Source organism: Lynx rufus, unplaced genomic scaffold (assembly GCF_022079265.1).
Source record: "Lynx rufus isolate CCGP_SWC_20201006 ecotype Redwood Valley unplaced genomic scaffold, mLynRuf1.p SCAF_19, whole genome shotgun sequence".
In the NCBI taxonomy this organism is placed as follows: Eukaryota; Metazoa; Chordata; class Mammalia; order Carnivora; family Felidae; genus Lynx; species Lynx rufus.
In genome coordinates, this window is record NW_025814833.1 from 27,790,247 (window position 1) to 27,808,734 (window position 18,488).

Consider the following 18,488-nt stretch of genomic DNA (forward strand, 5'->3'; position numbering starts at 1 on the left):
CTCCCTCTGTCTGCCCCTCCGCTGCTTGCACTCTGTCTCTTGCATTGTCTCAAAAATAAATAAACATTTTTTAAAAATTTTAAAAAACTTTTTCATGTATTTCAGTGAAGGTGAAAGTGTTTTAGGAAAAATTGCAGTGGTAGAAGGTATTGAAGAACCATGGGTGCCCTTTAACATGCAGATAAAGATGTATATTTCCAAACCTTGTAAAAATCTGCTGTCTCACAATTATTTTCTGAATTAAGTGCCAATATTTTCCTCCCCACTCTCAGAAAATCACTCCACCCCACTTCTGATGATCAGAAACTTGAGGCCCTCTTTTTTTCTTTTAAAGTAGGCTCCACGCCTAGCATGGAGCCCAATCTGGGGCCCAAACTCACAACCCCAAGATCAAGTCCCGAGCTGAGATCGAGTCAGATGCTTCACCAACTGAGCCACCCAGGTGCCCCCTGAGGCCTTCTTCTGACTGTGGGGACCATGCCGTCCCCCCAAATTATCCCTTCGCTGTATCTCCTAAGAACTCCAGGGTTTGCATGCCTGTTCCCCACCCTTCCACTAGGAATTCACTTCCTGGCACCCCTGTTTAATTTGGTTTAGCTACATCTCCTCATCTCTACCCCCACCTTCTCAAAACAGAGCAGGAGAAATATTTCATCTTCCTCTTGGAAATGATTGTGCTTTTCTTGAGCAGTTTGTCCATTTTAATGTCATGACTACTGATATTTGTCTGATTAGGGTTTGCTTTTCACATTGGCAACTACAAACTAAATTTAATTTATGGCCCACCCAGTAGTGAGTGTATAATACATTCCTGGCCCTGCTTTATGCTCGGTCTTGCTAGCCTGCATTCAATTCACGTTCAGAATCAGTCACTGCAGGAACTAGGCAGAGGCATTCGTAAACACAGCACACAACTCTTGTTCAGGATTTTTTAAGTGCTTTATCTCTACTAACTACAGAAGGAAAATGGGTTAAAATTAGCAACTGTAGTCAAGTTAAAATTCTTTCCAAAGAATTTGATGTCTTCACAATATTAATTTTCTGTGGTTTCTCTTTTAAATGGAAATGAGCTTGATCTTTCTTATCGTAATTCCTTCACTGGAGGTAATGCTTGGGAATCAGCTTCACCCAGCACCCACCCCAACGCCCCTCCTCCTCCCCACCCCCATGACATCATTCCTTGGTGCTGATACTCTTGCTTCCTCCCAAGGACTTTTTCCCCTAGAGTGTGAGAGAAAGGCACAATGAGAAATTGATACAAAAGATACCAGTGAGGTTTATTGAGATCTCAGGAAACGCTTTATTTCTATTTTAGTACCTTGTTTCGTGTAGTAAAATTATCTAAGGTAATTCCCTTGCAAACACCACCTGTAGTACTTAACCTGTGGGAGATTCTCTTCCAAAAGCCTTCTTTTCTCCATTTAATTTTCCATGTCATTCCTAAAAGAATCAGCCAAGTCCAGTCCACATTTTGTCCAGTGTAAGAACCTTCTTGTGGCTAATGATTCAAATCCTACCTTCCCGAGACATTCACACTACATTCCTGTTGATCTCCTCAGTTGCAGTCAGGCAGTCTTCCTGGGATTTCCTAGATAAAGTTTTCCAATATGAAATTCTTTTTTGTTTTTTTACAAATTTTATTTTTTTAAGTTTATTTATTTATTTTGAAAGAGAGAGCACGTGTGCACAAGCAAGCAGGGGAGGGGCAGAGAGAGAGGGAGAGAATCCCAAGCAGGCTCCGCACTGTCAGCACAGAGCCCAATGCAGGGCTTGAACTCACAAAACAGAAGATCAAGGCCTGAGCCAAAACCAAAAGTCAGACACTTAACCGACCCAGCCACCCAGGCACCCCACAATGGGAAATTCTAGGCCTTTACCTGAAACTAACCAGTTTCTTCCCAACCCTTAGATATCAATTAAAAATAATCTCTTCCGGGAAGTCTTTCATAGTTCAGAACAGTTTGCCACACCATGCAATTCTCTTATTTTGTTTTTAATAACATGTCATCATAATACAGCTCAAGTACCGTAATATCTTTATATAGAGCATATGTATATATTTATATTCAGCTTAGCGTGTCTTTCCAATTAGATTATAAATCTTATAAACCTGAGTGTTTCACATTTTATATTACCTTTCTGGGCATTTGAATGATGACAATATGAGAATCAGTAGCATGAATTAAATATATTAAAATTCTGCTTGTTCAAAGTGTGTGTGGGAGGGTGGGTGTGGGTGCGTGTGTATTTGATGGGGTTTTTTTAGGGGCAAACCTATATTTTCAGTTTTGGTGCATGTCACTGTATAACAACTTCTCAGTGATCAATGCTAATAAAGGGAAGCATCGGGGGAGAATATCCAAAACTGTGGCTAAATCACAATATTTTCTGCTTGCTTTGGAGAGTCGATTATTTTCATAGTATTCTCTAAGAATGGGCATACAGTTTTTTTTAAATTAGTAATCATATCTAATGTTGGAGAGAGAGGAGGAGATTGATGTTCTCATACACTGCTAGACAGTAAATCTGTATAAGCTTTCTGGAGGGCAGTTTGGCAGTGTGTATCAACAGCCTTGTGATCCAGAAATTCCATCTCTACGAATTTCTCCTAAAGAATTCATTAAGGATATCTGCAAAGATAAGCTTAAAGGTTATTATCACAACATTATTTATAAGAGTAAGCAAAAAAATGTGGCAACAGTATGCATGTCCAACAAGAGGGAATAGGTTAAATGAATGTGCCTTCATTATCTGAGTTTGAATCCCAGTTCTAGCAATTACTAGCTGTATGAACTTGAGCAAGTTGCCTCATTTCTCTGGCCCTCACTTTTCTCATCTTCTTTAAAATTTTTTTTTAACTTGATTTATTTTGAGAGATAAATAGAGCAAGCAAGGGAGGAGTAGAGAGAGAGAGAGAGAGAGAGAGAGAGAGAGAGAATGAATGAATCCCAAGCAGGTTCCTCACCATCAGCATGGAGCCCAACGTGGGGCTTGAATCCATGAACCATGAGATCATGACCTGAGCCCAAACCAAGAGTCGGGAGTTTAAACAACTGAGCCACCCAGGCACCCCTCACTTTTCTAATGTTTAAAATGGGGAAAATATTGGGGTGCCTGGGTGGCTTAGTTGGTTAAGCGTCTGACTTTGGCTCGGGTCATGATCTGCCAGCTCGTGAGCTTGAGCCCCGCGTCGGGCTCTGTGCTGACAGCTCAGAGCCTGGAGCCTGCTTCGAATTCTGTGTCTCCCTCTCTCTCTCTGCCCCTCCCCGACTTGTGCTCTGTCTCTCTGTCTCAAAAAATAAATACACATTAAAATTTTTAAAAATAAAACGGAGACAATAATAATGTCTACGTGAGGGGTTGTTGTGAGAATTGAGTGAAATAAGACATGCCTGGCATATAATGGGTGCTTCCTATTATGGTACATTCATATAATATTCAGCCTTTAAAAATGGTATTGCAGGGGTCGCCTGGGTGGCTCAGTCAGTTAAGCATCCAACTCTTGATTTGGGCTCAGGTCATGATCTCATGGTTCATGAGTTCGAGCCCTGCGTTGGGCTCCTCACTAACAACACAGAGCCTGCTTGGGATTCTCTCTCTCCCTCGCTCTCCATCTCTCAAAAAATAAATAGACTTTGAAAAATAAAAAAATAAAAATGGGGTTGCTGGTAGGGTGCCTGGCTGGCTCAGTCAATAGATCATGTGACTCTTGATCTCTGGGTCATAAGTTCAAGCCCCACATTGGGTGTGGAACCTACTTAAAAATTAAAAAAAAAATAAAAATAAAAATGGTATTGCAGGTGAATTTTAACATGGAAAGATATGTGGAATATATTAGGTTATTTTTATTTTTATTTCGACAGTAAAAATGGAGTTTATTCACCTGTTTATAAGACAGTATATAAGAGTCAAAGTGTTTCACATCATAGATTTCACTTCTAACTCCTTGAACTGTTCATTTCTTTTGCTAAAACGAGAGACTAGAGGCGCCTGGGTGGCTTAGTCAGTTAAGTGTCCAACTCTTGATTTGGGCTCGGGTTGTGATCACCTGATTCATGAGATTGAGCCCCACTTTGGGCTCTGCACTGACAGTGCTAGCTCTCTCTCTCCCAAAACAAATAAGTAAACATTTTTTTACAAAAATACAATAAAAGGAGAGACTAATGGGGAAATGCCAGGCAATGCTTAGGCAACTAAAATAAGGTCGGGGTGGGGAGGCAGTGCTAAGGTCATCCTCATAGGGATGGGCACAAAGGGGCTTTTAGTCGCAAGCTGATTTTCTAGAACTGGTACTGGAAGCACAGGAGCACCACTTCTGGATGTTCATACTTCAGCTCCACCACACAGGCACAGCAGCACCTTCTGGTAGCTGTCCTTGCTGTCTCCCTGGATGTGGTAGTGCAGGGACATGCCATGCTTTCTCTTGAATTCAGACGTAATTTTTAACATGTCCCCTTGCTTCACTTGTGGACACCCATGATTCTAATCAGGGCCTTATCATGAACTCTCTTGCCCTTTAGGAAATCACACGATTAGTCATCAAAATAGGGGGGGCTTGTTCTGAATACATTGGACCAGGTTCAGAAAAGCATTTTCCAGGTCTCCTTTGACCTACTCCTTGATCATAAGGGCTGTAGCTCTTGTACCTTTCAAATTCTTTCTGGAGGTGACACACACTTGCTTGGTCATGGTACTGATCCCCTTGAGAACATCAGTTTCTTTCCTCTTTACCCCAGCATTAGAGATCATAGGCATCTAGGGTCAAACAGTTCGTAATCAATGAGCCATCCTCGGCTCTTCTACCCTTTGCAAGGGCAAACATGGGCTTGCAGAAGTCACCAGATGTGGTGGAAAGAATGTCCTTCTCCAGATCAGTCTTGTGCATTTCCTTGTAGACTGCTAATTGGTCCTTGAGCATATGATCTCAGTGAGGGAGTCCTCATCAGTCCTCAGCACCTTCATGGGGGGAGGCATTCAGCTTGGAAGCCTCATACTGAGCAGGTGTTTTCAGTAGGCCCCAAATCACCTTCTCTAGGTGGCCAGTGGAGGCTGAGTTCAATGCTGATGCAAATTCCTTTTTGGCCCTTCTCTGGTAGGCGAAGGCAATATTCTGTCTCTCCTCATTGCTGCGGTTGGTCAATATATTGATGGCAGTGACCTCATCCACACCTTTAGTCTTGATGCCATTTCATTGTTCAAAGGATTCTGCTCAGCATCCACTTGGTGTATGTTTTGACCATCCTGTGTGCATTTGGGGACTGTAGAGGGGTCACCCTCCAAGCTGAGTTTGTGCAGAATTTCGTGAACAGTAGACATTCTGATAAGATGCTGGCCCAGGAGCTGAAAGCTGCGAGCATCCCCAGATGCAGAGCCAGAATATATTAAATTATAAAGAAAAAAAATACCCAAACCACAAAACGTATGTGTGGTAGGATCCAGGTCTGGAAAAATAAACACTGAGATATTTGCTATGGTCATGTCTGGATGGTGGGTGTTGCTAGGTTTTTTTCCCATTATATTTTATACTGAGTATACCTTGTTTTATCATGAGAAAAAAGTGAGTCAGTTTCCGTTGAAAAAAAAAGATCAGGATGAATAGGTGGTGCACAGAGGGTTTTTAGGGCATTGAAATTACTCAGTCCAATACTGTAATGATGGATATGGGCCATTATATGTATGTCCAAGTCCATAGGGTGTATAACATGGAGAGTGAACCCTAATGTAAACTAGGAGCTTTGGGTGGTGGTGATATGTCAATTTAGGTTCAGCTGTTACAACAATTTACCACTTGCGTTCAGATTTTGATGGTGGGAGAAGCCATGCTTATGTGAGAGGAGAGGAAATCTCTATACCTTCCACTCCGTTTTGCTGTGAACCTAAAACTGTTTAAAAAAAATAGTCTATTACAAATAAATTAGTTAAAAGATCACATGGGGAAAACAATGAAGAATGCTGGGTAGGAAGGAATAGATATATCCGAGTCTTATAAAGCTACCATATATAATCCCAGTTGTTGTTGATATGTTATTAAACATTGAATTCTAGAAATATTTGATGATGGTAGTGATAATGGTGGTAGTGGTAGTAATAGGCACCATTTACTGAGCACATACTATGTGCCAGGTGTTCTGTTAAGCATATCACATGTATTATTGCCATTATCACAGTTCATACAAATAGGTGCTTGAAAGAGAAAGTCTTGTTACATTGTTCATAACACTATTCCATATAATAATAAAATGTCCAACATATCCCTTTTATGCAAGTTTCATGGAGAAAAGTTTCCTGACTTTGGCAAGAAGGGTCACCTAGTAGCCTTATTGATTTGAATTAGGAATTTTCTTGAACTGTCAACTGTGGCACATGCTTAGAACAGGCTAGTCTGAATTTCTGGCCGGTCAGCAGTCATGGGCTCTTCGATACCTCCTTCTTTATACCCATCCTCTGGATAGAGAGTGAATCAGTCTCCGGGCTGATGAATATCTGAGTGTGTCTCTTCCAAAGTTAAATAGACAATGCTGTTAGGTATCATCTGCTCGTCTGTGTATACTAAAGTAGATCATTTTGCACAGTCCAAATTTTTTGAGTGTGTCATTCAAGGCTTTCCAGCATCTTTGCCCTCTCGACCTCGGAATCTTCCATCCCTCCAGAGATACCTGGTGTTGCACTCGCACGAAACTAACAATCTTTCCTAAAACACATTTCCTAAAACATGCTGTATACTTACCCTTTTCTATTGCTTATGCTGTCAAACTCCTTGTCCTGTGAGTCTCAACTCAAATGCCACCTTGTGCCTTATCTGTCTCCTGTCTCCCACTCCCTATGCCCATTCCCTTAATCTTTGCTTTCTATTCCCACCCTGCTTTGCCTCTATCTCACACGCATTTCCTTGTCTCTCATAGAATAATTTGCTTTCGGGGCGCCTGGGTGGCGCAGTCGGTTAAGCGTCCGACTTCAGCCAGGTCACGATCTCGCGGTCCGTGAGTTCGAGCCCCGCGTCGGGCCCTGGGCTGATGGCTCAGAGCCTGGAGCCTGCTTCCGATTCTGTGTCTCCCTCTCTCTCTGCCCCTCCCCCGTTCATGCTCTGTCTCTCTCTGTCCCAAAAATAAATAAACATTGAAAAAAAAAAAAAAAGAATAATTTGCTTTCGTGTCTGGATTGGAAGGTGTCTGAGTGTAATAACTATGACTTATTAGTTTTTCTTTTAATCTTTCCTTCCCCTCTGAGCAGAAAAGCAGTTCCTTAAACCTAATAAGGGCCCAGTAAATATTGAAATACTTAATGGTTAGCCCTATTTGTCTGTCAGTGAATTATTATAATGAAGTAGTTGTGGCTAACTGTCAAATGTAATTTAGATATAGTGAATTTTCAGTTACTACACATCACTTTTCTATTCTTACTTCTCGACCTTTGCTGTTTCCTCCACCGTCCAGCAGATGATTAGGAAAAAGCAAACTGGTTTTAATATTTTCTTAAGCAAAATGTAACTAGTGAGGTAATATGCTCCTTTAAAAAGTCATATGATACGTTTTTAAATGGAATAAAAATTCAGACCAGGTACTACTTCATAAAAACATTTGTCCATCACGCTCTCTTTGAGCACACATCTTCTCCCCATGTACCAACTCACTCTTCTTACTGCCTTTCCTGGCTACCCCCCACCCATAGGTCTCAGCTAGGAACCTCAGGCCGGTCTTCAGCTCTTCACTCTTTTATCCTTTTTTTTTAAAGAATTTATTTTTAAGTAATCTCTATTCCCAACGTGGGGCTCGAACTCAACAACCCCGAGATCAAGAGTTGCACGCTGCACCGACTGAGCCAGCCGGGTGCCCCTCTTCACTTTCTGATCGTTTCTCCAGTCTGCCGCCTCCTCTTCTCCCATCCTTTTTTATTCAGACTCTCATCTTTTACCTGGTCTTTGATCCTGCTTCTGGTCCCTTGTCCCTCCACTCTCAGTTTGTTATGTATATGCTGCTAGGGTTGCCTTTCCAAAACAGATATGATCTTGTTTAAAATACCTTTGAGGGGTACCTGGGTGGCTCAATCGGTTAAGCGTCCAACTCTTGATTTCAGCTCAAGTCATGATCTCATGGTTCATGAGATCAAGCCCCACATCGGGCTCTGCACTGACATTATAGAGCCTGCTTGGGATATTCTCTCTCTCTCTCTCTCTCTCTCTCTTTCTTTCTTTCTTTCCCTCTCTCTCTTCCCCTCCCCCACCGTCGGGCACACACGTGTGTGCGCACACTCTCTCTCAGTAAATAAATAAACATTTAAAATACCTTTGAGTTTGAAGAACTCAGAAGGACCTATGCTTTAGGTTTCCTATTGGGCTCAAAGGCTAAAGTCCAGAATCTACCATTTGGTTGCAGCCAAAGTTCCCCAGATTTGCTTCCTTTCATGCTCTATCATGTACCAAACTTCAGCCACCCTGAATGTCTCTGTTCTCCAAACATGCCTCTGTCTAAGCATCTCTTCCCACTCCCTGAAATACCCTGCTTCCTCTTCTCTACTGAATCCCTGCCCTCCTCCGGGAAGCCTTCCCTAGGACCCCAGGCAGAGATATAGTCTCTGTGCTTTGATTTCTCACTTATCATAACTCGTTCTGGCACCGGCCTAGTTTTCCCTACCCACACTTTGAATTTCTCAAGGATAGGAAAATGTTTTATTTACCTTTGAGTCTTCAGGGCCTAGCACAGTGCTTTACCTCATCAACTATTTCCAAATTCACAACTCAGTGTGCTCTTAAGATATAATGTAGAAGTGAGATATGGTAGATTCATTATCTGGCATTTTAAGGACTGACCAGGATACACGTAGAATGGATAAATGAATTCTAAAGGTAATTTGCAAGCCTCTTTTTCCCAGTTAGCTTTAAATCCCTCCATTCTTTCATGTCTCTCTTGTGTGGGTCCTCATAAGCTTTGAGATAAGGCAGAAAGGGAAAAAGTAGTCTAGACAACAGGTATCTGAACGAGCAAGAGTAAAATGTGCTGGGCTACTTGGAAGTGATTGCCTTAAGTCATTCCGTATTATGAAAGTATGTTTTTCTCAGCTGGGTTCCAAGATACTGGATAGGGTTCTTTTGTTTGTTTTTGCAAGGCAAAACTGGCAAGAAAAAATCAGGTGATTTTAAGATCTAGTGCCTTGGGAGAGCAAAGGTAGAGATAAGCAAAATGTTCTATTGATGTTCTGCTCTGTATTTCTTATGTTAACAGTTATTTTGTTCTGTTTTGATGTATATAGACTTTTGATTACTATAATTTTCAGTCAAGAGTCAGTGGGATTTTTTATTATTTCTTTAATTTTAAACTTAACGAATACTGTTGCTAGCATGGATTAGACACTCAGATACTTTAGATAATTCAACATTGACTTCATTCATTTTAGAAATAATCAGAAGGGATGCTTGGGTGACTCAGTCGGTTAAGCATCCGACTTCAGCTCAAGTCATGATCTCACAGTTCGTGGGTTTGAGTCCCATGTCGGGCTCTGTGCTGACAGCTCAGAGCCTGGAGCCTGCTTCGGATTCTGTGTCTCCCTCTCTCTCTGCCCCTCCCTCACTCACTCTTTCAAGAATAAATAAGCTTTAAAAATTTTTTTCAAAGAAATAATTAATCAGCAACATTAAAGCCAGCTTGACTTCTATTTATTTTTTATTGAAGTGTAACTAACAATGTTATGTTAGTTTTGGGTATTGACTTTTATATTTTAAATTTCAGGTTTTGCCACCTTCTTCCGTTCCCATTCCTATTCATGCTTCCTTTGGTCGCCTTCACCAAATCAAACAGGTAAGACTTTCGAAACTCATAGCTGTTCAGTAAAAAAAGGAAACTTTATTTTTCTTTAGAAAAATACCTAGGGTTCAGTAATTCCAAGTGAGGTCACATGTGATTCTGTTTTTAATTCCAGGAATGGTTCCTCTAAAACAAAAGCAACTATGGAGTCCTGTATTTCTTTGGGTTATAAACTGATAGATTCCAGAAAGACAGTGTATTCTTCTACCTTGAATCTGGCCTCTTTCAGAGCTCTCAAAGAAAAGGAATGCTATCTAGAAAAATTAATTTTTTAGGTTCATAATAACCATAGTTATCATGGTGTTTTTTAAACCGCCAGATGAAATTTTTTGACAGATGAACAGCCTTTATGCTATCGTTCTGTGCTCATTTCTTAGTGATCTGAGTTCAGGGACACATTGTACTTCACTGGCTTACGTTTTGTGCAGGCGTGTGTGTGTGTGCATGTGTGTGTTTAATAGCAAATGCCTAATACAGTTAAACCTTTTAATTATCCAAAGATTAGCCACAGAACTCAAAAGATCAAATCCCCACTCCTCCACAGGTGGTGGGATTTTTCTGACCCAGCTACAAGCAGACTTTTGTTCAATTGGGGCTTAACTGTTATGGAGCACTTATTATTCACTTAGTGCTGTAACAGGTACTTCACATGTGTGGTCTCATTTTATCTCGCAACAACCTTATAAGATCAGAATCTAACGATGGGAGAAATTTAGTAATTTACCCAATGTCCAGGGTTAGTGACTATCAGAGCCAGATTTAGCCCCAAATTACTGGATTCCTTTCCAGCTACCCTTTCCCTATTTCAGTGGCAAAAAAGCCAAAATATCTCATGAGCCTGGTGTTTAGGATTCCAATTTCTGCTTCCTTTCCCTCTCGCCCTCTCACGCCATGACTTCCCTAAGGTCCAGTTTATCATCCAGTAGCAAAATAGTATGGTAAAAAGATTCTTTTACTTTTTAGTAGATAAAACATTCTTTGTCTTTGTGAGTATGGAGCTATTTTAGAAATTCAAAAGAGCCTAAAACTAGTAGGTGAGATGACCTCTGGTTTATCTGTGCAATTTGCTTTGTTGCTTCCTCTAAATGAGACCAATATTTAGAAATTGATTGCATGTTGCTATTTGATTATGAAGCTTGAAATCAAGATTAATTTAATTGGTTTGTAATATAAATCATAAGGCACTCTGTTTCCATAGTGACAGAATATACATTATATAAACATTTAAAATGAAACACAAGTAGAAAGTGAATTAAATGGGAAAACAGAAATACTTCAATCTGGGTACTGATTGAATGGAAAATTAAGACTTATTTTCAGCAACTTAATGGTCTGGTATCTTTTTTTTAATTTTTAAAATATTTTTTAAAAATATTTGAGTGGCGAGGGAGAACATGAGCGAGGGAGAGGCAGAGGAAGAGGAAGAGACAGAATCTCAAGCAGGCTCCACACTGTCAGTGCAAAGCCTGATGCGGGTCTCAATCTCACACACTGTGAGATCATAACCTGAGCCAAAGGCCAGAGTCGGACACTCGACCATCTGAGCCACCCAGCCACCCCCTTACACATATCTTAAATTGCATATTTCTTTATGTGTATGCTTTAACTATGGCTTCTTTTTAGCTATTGATCTTATTAACCTTTTGGGAAGGAGGATGCTTGAAAGTAAATCTTGATATCTTTTTACCCATAAACACTCAGTATGAATCTCTGAGAAGGACTTTTTTCCTACATAATCACAATGCCATCATTACATCTAGCAAAATTAAGTTATTCTGTATTGTCATCTAATAACCAGTCTATGTTGAAATTTCATTATTCCCAAAAGTATCTTTTCTGCTGATCCAACAAACATGTTCCAACTATGATCTCTCAGATCTCTTTTATTTAAAATAGCCTTTCCTCCTGTTCTTATTTCATGCCACTTATTTTTTGAAGAAACCAGGCCATTTGTCATGTAGACTACCCTACATTCTGATTCTGCTTCTGTATGATGTTGTTTAATATGTTCTTTTTATTTCCTGTATTTCCTATAAACTGATTTGAATAAATTTTCTTTTACTTTTAAATAAGCACACATACTTGGGGCGCCTGGGTGGCTCAGTTGGTTGAGCGTCCAACTTCGGCTCAGGTCATGATCTCACGGTCTGTGAGTTCGAGCCCTGCGTCGGGCTCTGTGCTGACAGCTCGGAGCCTGGAGCCCGTTTCAGATTCTGTGTCTCCCTCTCTCTGACACTCCCCCATTCATGCTCTGTCTCTCTCTGTCTCAAAAATAAATAAACGTTTAAAAAAAAAAAGTAAGCACACATACCAAGTCAATATTAGGTCCTGGGTCAACATTTAAGTAAATGTGTGGTTTAAGTTGCCCCTTTCCTAGTAGGCGGCTAACGGGTAATTTTTTCTCTACAGGGGTTGTTAGCTGTTTTCTAGGTATTAGAGAGCTTGAGAAAATGAAGCTGGAAGTTAATTTTCTGTCCACCCCCCAGTTTTATTGAGATGTAATTTACATATAAGGTTGTATAAGATGTACAGTATAAGTATACAGTATAAGTATAAGATGTACAGTAATGATTTGATTTATGTATTGTGAGATGATTACCATGGAAGTTAATTTTCTTAAATTTTTTTTTAATTTTTATTTTTGAGAGAAACACACACACACACACACACACACACAGTGTGAGCAGGGGAGGGGCAGAGAGAGAGGGAGACACAGAATCCGAAGCAGGCTCCAGGCTCCAAGCTGTCAGCACAGAGCCAGACGCAGGGCTCAAACTCACAGACCGCGAGATCATGACCTGAGCCAAAGTTGGACAGTTAACTGACTGAGCCACCCAGACGCCCCTAGGAACTATTCTTTTCATGTAATTTTTCCTTTCCTAATACCAATTGAGTTTATGTTTCAAGAGGTTTGGAAGCACTCAGCTTTTAGTTCCCTATACCAAAGCCCTAAACATAAGTAACCGCGCTGCTGAAATAGTTTGTGTATTCGTTTTCTAAGGTTGCCACAACAAAGTACCACACACGGGGGGGCTCACCAAACAGAAGTGTATTTTCTCACCACTCTGGAGGCTACAAGTCTGAGATCAAGGTGTTGGCAGGATTGGCTTCTTCTGAGGGCTGTGAGAGAAGGATCTGTTCCAAGCCTCTCTCATTGACCTATAAATAGCCATCTTCGTGTTCACATGGTGTTTTCCCTACACATTTGTCGGTTTCCAAATTTCTCCTTTTTATAAGGACATATTGGATTACGGCCCACCCTCGTAACCTGGTTCTAACTTGATTACTTCTGCAAATGCTCTATCTCCAAATAAAGTCACATTCTGAGGCACTGGGGGTTAGGACTTCGACATATGGATTTTAGGGGGACACTATTCCACCCATAACAGTTTGTTCATGGTATATGGTTCTATAATTTTACATTTATTTCCTGACTTGTCAAATAGGATATAAAATCATTGATACCTAGTAAGAACTTGACTTTTTCTGCAGTACCTTAAGTAGCATCAGTTTAATTACCTACTTGCACACTACCTCTGCATTTCTAGCATCTCTCCTATTTATATCTTCACAGATGTAAACTTTAGCACCATGTATTATAGTCTTTGTTTTATCTCAACTGGTTTGGATAAATTAAACTGGGTTTAGACACAAATGTAAGGGAACTTTATGAAACGCAGCCATTTAAAACATCGTGCCAGCTGGAGTAGAGGGCATGATTTTAACAGGGACAATATCAGTTATCACAGTTTCACAGTTACTTTGTCTTATGGACTTTGCTACCACTTCTAGTCTAGGAAAGCAACGGCATTAGATTTCTGTTCTGTGTTTTTCGGTCTTCCTTGGAACCTACTAAGTACCTGGTCTTTTTTATGAAGAGATGTTCTTTAAGGGAATAGCCTAACTTGTTTTAAAGGAAATTTAATTTGACCTTAACTCACAAATTGTTCATTCTTTCAGCAAGCATTTGTTAAGCCCTGTGCCGACACCGGGCAACCAAAATCTTTCAGGCATACTCACCTTCAGAGAGCACAGTGGGTAGCTCACCATTCCCATTTTTACCTTGGATCCTAAAAAGCTGAAAGCTAAGTTCAGTGCTCAAGTGCAACAACTCTCCTTAACCTGGGTTTCTAGCAGACAGCACTGTTTGTCCCTCAGAGATATGTGGCTCTTGATTTGTTTTTTTAGTATTTATTTACTTTCGGGAGAGCGCAAGCAGGGGAGGGGCAGAGAGAAGGGGACAGAGGATCTGAAGCGGGCTCTGCGCTGACAGGCTGACAGCAGCCAGCCCGATGTGGGGCTCGAACTCACGAACCGTGAGATTGTGACCTGAACCAAAATCGGACGCCCAACCAACTGAGCCACCCAGGTACCCCTCTTGACTTTTTATCCTTATTTTAACAATCATACTTCATTATAAGCATCTCATATCCATTTTGGAAACAGGCAAGATATGAATGATAAAAGAGTGAACCTGCTTTTACTAACAACCTTCAAAATAGCTGATGTTGGGTAATGCTCCAACTTCCAACGGAACAGTGAGCAAAATCCTGTCTTACTTCGGGAAAAATTGCTCTTGGTCGTTGAGTAAATTACAAAGTACTTTGAGCTTCTCACTACAGGAAAACGTCTACATCAGTATTAGGTAGAAGGACTATACTAACTTTACATTTTGTTGAAAAGGTTTACTGTTACTCCATTGTTTTTAAAGACTAACTTCTTAAACTTCCTTTCCCAATTTCCCTCACTTTCCATAATGACATCAAAAGAACTCAAAGCTCTAGGTTCACCTTCAGTTCTTCCTTATTTTTCTACTGTATCTAATTAGGCATCTAATCCTATTAATTCTTCCTTGACAACATCCTCTCTGTTCCCACTTCCTTCTGTCCCTTGGGTCCATCCAGATTACTGTAGAAATATTCTAAGAGATTTCCTATCTCTGTCAGTTTAATCCGACTTCCACAACCAACAGCAAGATCACTTCTCTGAGACATCATTTTCACCTTTTTCTCCCCTGTGCAGAGTTATAATGGCTTCCCATTACCTACTGAATAAGAGTAAGAGTAAGTATAGCTAGGTTGTAGCGAGCACTTACTCACATAGGTTGCCAGGCGCTGTGATAAGAACTGTACAACCACTTCGTTATCCTCAGTTTGTATTATCATCTTCATAGGAATGAAGAGACTGAGGCTGAGGTTAATTCACTTGCCTAGGATTGACAGGTAAAAAGTTACAGAGCCCAGGTTCGACCCAGTTCTGTTTGGCTCCAAAGCCTGTGGTCCTAACAACTATGGTGTTCTGTGCAAACTCTTTAAGTCCCAACCCTTCAATTATTTACGATCCTAGAAATCTGGCCCTATTTTACCTCTCCAGTTTTAGCTCTCATCGCTTCTCAGTACAAACTGTTTCAGTCAAGCCGGTCTCACTCCCCTCAGACCTGCCATGTTCGTTCCCTCCTCTAAGCTTTTGTTCACATGCTTCCTTCTGCTTGGAATACCTTCCCCTCCACCCTCTGCTTGTCCAGATTTTAAACCACTTTCAGGGCCTAGGTCAAATTTTCATTCACACAACTCACGCCACTCTTCTATTCCAGACTACCCATAACATGTATTGTTTATATAGACGGTAATATTTAAGCTCTTTTGATCATACACTGCATCAGTGCAAAATGTTTTAGCACATCCTTCTAGTACATGTAAACTGTATTTACATTATGGATATGTACTTCCAAGCTGGTATGTAACGTGAGTCATAGAACATATGAGCAACACAAATACAGAAAGGTTGAGATAAAGACGAAATGATGTTTTTAGGACATTTAAAAATGTATTGTATTAATTATGAGTCATTTTTGAGAGGGAATATGGGTCCATATTTCTAGTAGTGTTCATGACCTCAAATTATTTTAGCCAGCTCCTTGACAGAGACTAGTTCAGCATTGTGTTTTCACAAGAAGGTGGAAGGTGATGTGCTGGGCTAGGAGTAGCACAAGCGCCACCTTTGTCACCTCCCTGTCACTTGCTTAGACTTGTATTATGAATCTTCTGTCCGACATTTCTTTATAGAAATCTTGTTAAGATACTTGTCTATTTTGTGGAACTCGGTTTAATTAAAACTAGATAATATATCCATATGGCCACCTAACTTGCAACTCATTACAACTAGCCTCTCCCCAAATGCTGTTCTTTTGCAAGATCTTTGATCTCTATGGGCTGAGTGAGAGCACCTGTGTCAGTCTGTATATCTAATATTAGCAAACCTTCATTTCTTACTATCTTAGATTTAAAATGTGTAAATTGAATTTTTTTTTTTTTTTTTTTTTTTTTTTGCTTCTCTGTGAAACACCATGTATACTTCCTGGGCTATGATCATGCTTACTTTGGAGAGCACCAACCTGATGTATATAAAATTTGTCTCTCAAATATGATTCTAGGTCATTTTCGGGAAAGCTCATCTGCTTATTTCATGTTCCCCATCATATTTAGCACCATATTTGCCCAACTGTGTCCTAGGTACTTTATTATGTGTAAAATATGTTTTTAAGAAGACCAGGGTGAATTTGGACTGTAGGATTTTTTTAAAAGCCATTTTAACCATTTTTAAGAGTACAATTCAGTGGCATTAAGTACTTTCACAGTGTTGGACAATCATCATCACTTTTCATTTCCAGAATTTTTCATCCTGCCAGACAGAAACTCCATGCCCGTTCAGCAGTAACTTCCTACTTAACCTCCTTCTCCTGTAACCTCTATTCTACTTTCTATTTCTATGAAGATTTGACTATTCTAGGTACCATATATAAGTGGAACCACAAAATATTCGTTCTTTTGTGTTTATATCACTTAACATAATGTTTGCAGTATTTAACCATGTTATATGTAGCATGTGTCAGAACTTCATTCCTTTGTATGGAATTGTGTTTATATCACATTTTTTAGTCCATTCATCTGGTGGTGGACACTGGGTTGTTTCCAACTTTTGGTTATTATAAATAGTGCTGCTATGAACTTTGGTGTAGAAGTCTCTGTTTGAGTTCCTGTTTTCAATACTTTTGCGTATATACATAGGAGCGGGATTGTTGGATAATATGGTAAGTCAATGTTTAACTTTTTGAGAAACTGTCAAATTGTCTCCTACAGAGTCTGCACCATTTTACATTCCCACCAGCAATGTCTAAAAGCTCTAATTTCTCCACATTTTTACCAACACTTGTTATTTTCCACATTTTTAAATAACAGCTATTCTGGGGCACCTGGGTGGCTCAGTTGGTTGAGCATCCACCTCTAAATTTCAGCTCAGGTCATGATCCCAAGGTTGTGGGATCAAGCCCCACATTGGGCTCCATAGTAGGCATGGAGCCTGCTTAAGATCCTCTCTCTTACTCTCCCTCTCTCTGTCTCTCTCTCTCCCCTTCCTTCCCTCTGTCCCTCCCCCCCCCCGCTCATGTTCTCTCACTCTCAAATAAACAAATACTATCCTAATGAGTGTGAAGTGCTAGCTCTTTGCAGTTTTGAATTGCATTTCCCTAATGACAAATGTTGAACATTTTTCACATGCTTATTGACCATTTGTTTTAATTTTGTAATGTTTATTTATTTTTGAGAGAGAGAGAGACAGAGCATGAGTGGGGGCAGGGCAGAGAGAGAGGGAGACACAGAATCGGAAGCGGGCTCTAGGCTCCTAGCCGTCAGCACGGAGCCTGATGTGAGGCTCAAACTCAATAAGCTTGAGATCATGACCTGAGCCGAAGTCAGAGGCTCAACCAACTGAGCCACTCAGGCGCCCCGCTTATTGACCATTTGTATATCTTTGAAAAAATACCTGTTCAAGTCCTTTGCCCATATTTTAATTTGTTGTTTGTTTTGTTGTTGTTGTTGTTGTTGTTGTTGAGTTGTAAGTGTTCTTTATATGTTCTGGATATTAATCCCTTATCAAATGTAAGATTTGCAAATATCTCTTCCAATTCTGTGCTTCTTTTCACTCTCTTGATCGTGTCTTTTGTTGCACAAAAGTTTTAAATATTTACGAAGTCTGTTTTTTTCTTTTGTTACCTGTGCTTTTGGTGTTACATCTGTGAAATCATTATCAAATCCAATTCATAAGGCTTTTGCCCTATGTTTTCATGTAAGAGTTTTATAGTTTTAGGTCTTACGTTTAGGTGTTTCATCCATTTCAAGTTAATTTTTATATATGGTATAAGGAAAGGTTTCAACTTCATTCTTTTGCATGTGGGTGTTCAGTTTTCTCAGCACCATTTGTTGAAAAGACTGTCCTTTCCCCATTGAATGGTTTGGCACCCTTGTCAAAAATCAACATGTATCTGAGTGTTCATTTCTGAGCTCTCTATTCTGTTCCTTTGGTCTATATGCCCTTATGCTAGTACCACACTGTTCTGATTACTATAGCTTTGTAGTAAGTTTTGAAATCAGGAAATGTGAATCCTCCACGTTTAGTCTTCTTTTTCAAGATTGTTCTGGTGATTCAGAGCCTCTTGAGATTCCATGTGAATTTTAGGTTGGGTGTTTGTATTTCTGCAAAACAAAAAAATGCCACTGGGATTTTGACAGGGGTTGCATTGCATCTGTAGATCACTTTGGATAGTATTGCCATCTTAACAATATTAAGTTTTCTAACTCATGAACACAGAATATCTTTCCATATGTGGGTTATTTTTAAAGATATTTATGTGAG

General features: G+C 40.0%; 1 protein-coding gene across 1 annotated transcript in view; it reads left to right on the plus strand.

Annotated features, from left to right (window-relative positions):
- LOC124513836 (P2R1A-PPP2R2A-interacting phosphatase regulator 1-like) overlaps positions 1-18,488 on the plus strand; it is a 45,459-nt gene that overhangs the window by 11,990 nt on the left and 14,981 nt on the right. The window contains exon 4 of the mRNA XM_047081823.1: positions 9,723-9,791. Within this exon, the coding sequence (XP_046937779.1) occupies positions 9,723-9,791 (69 nt within the window). The remainder of the gene's footprint in view (positions 1-9,722; positions 9,792-18,488) is intronic.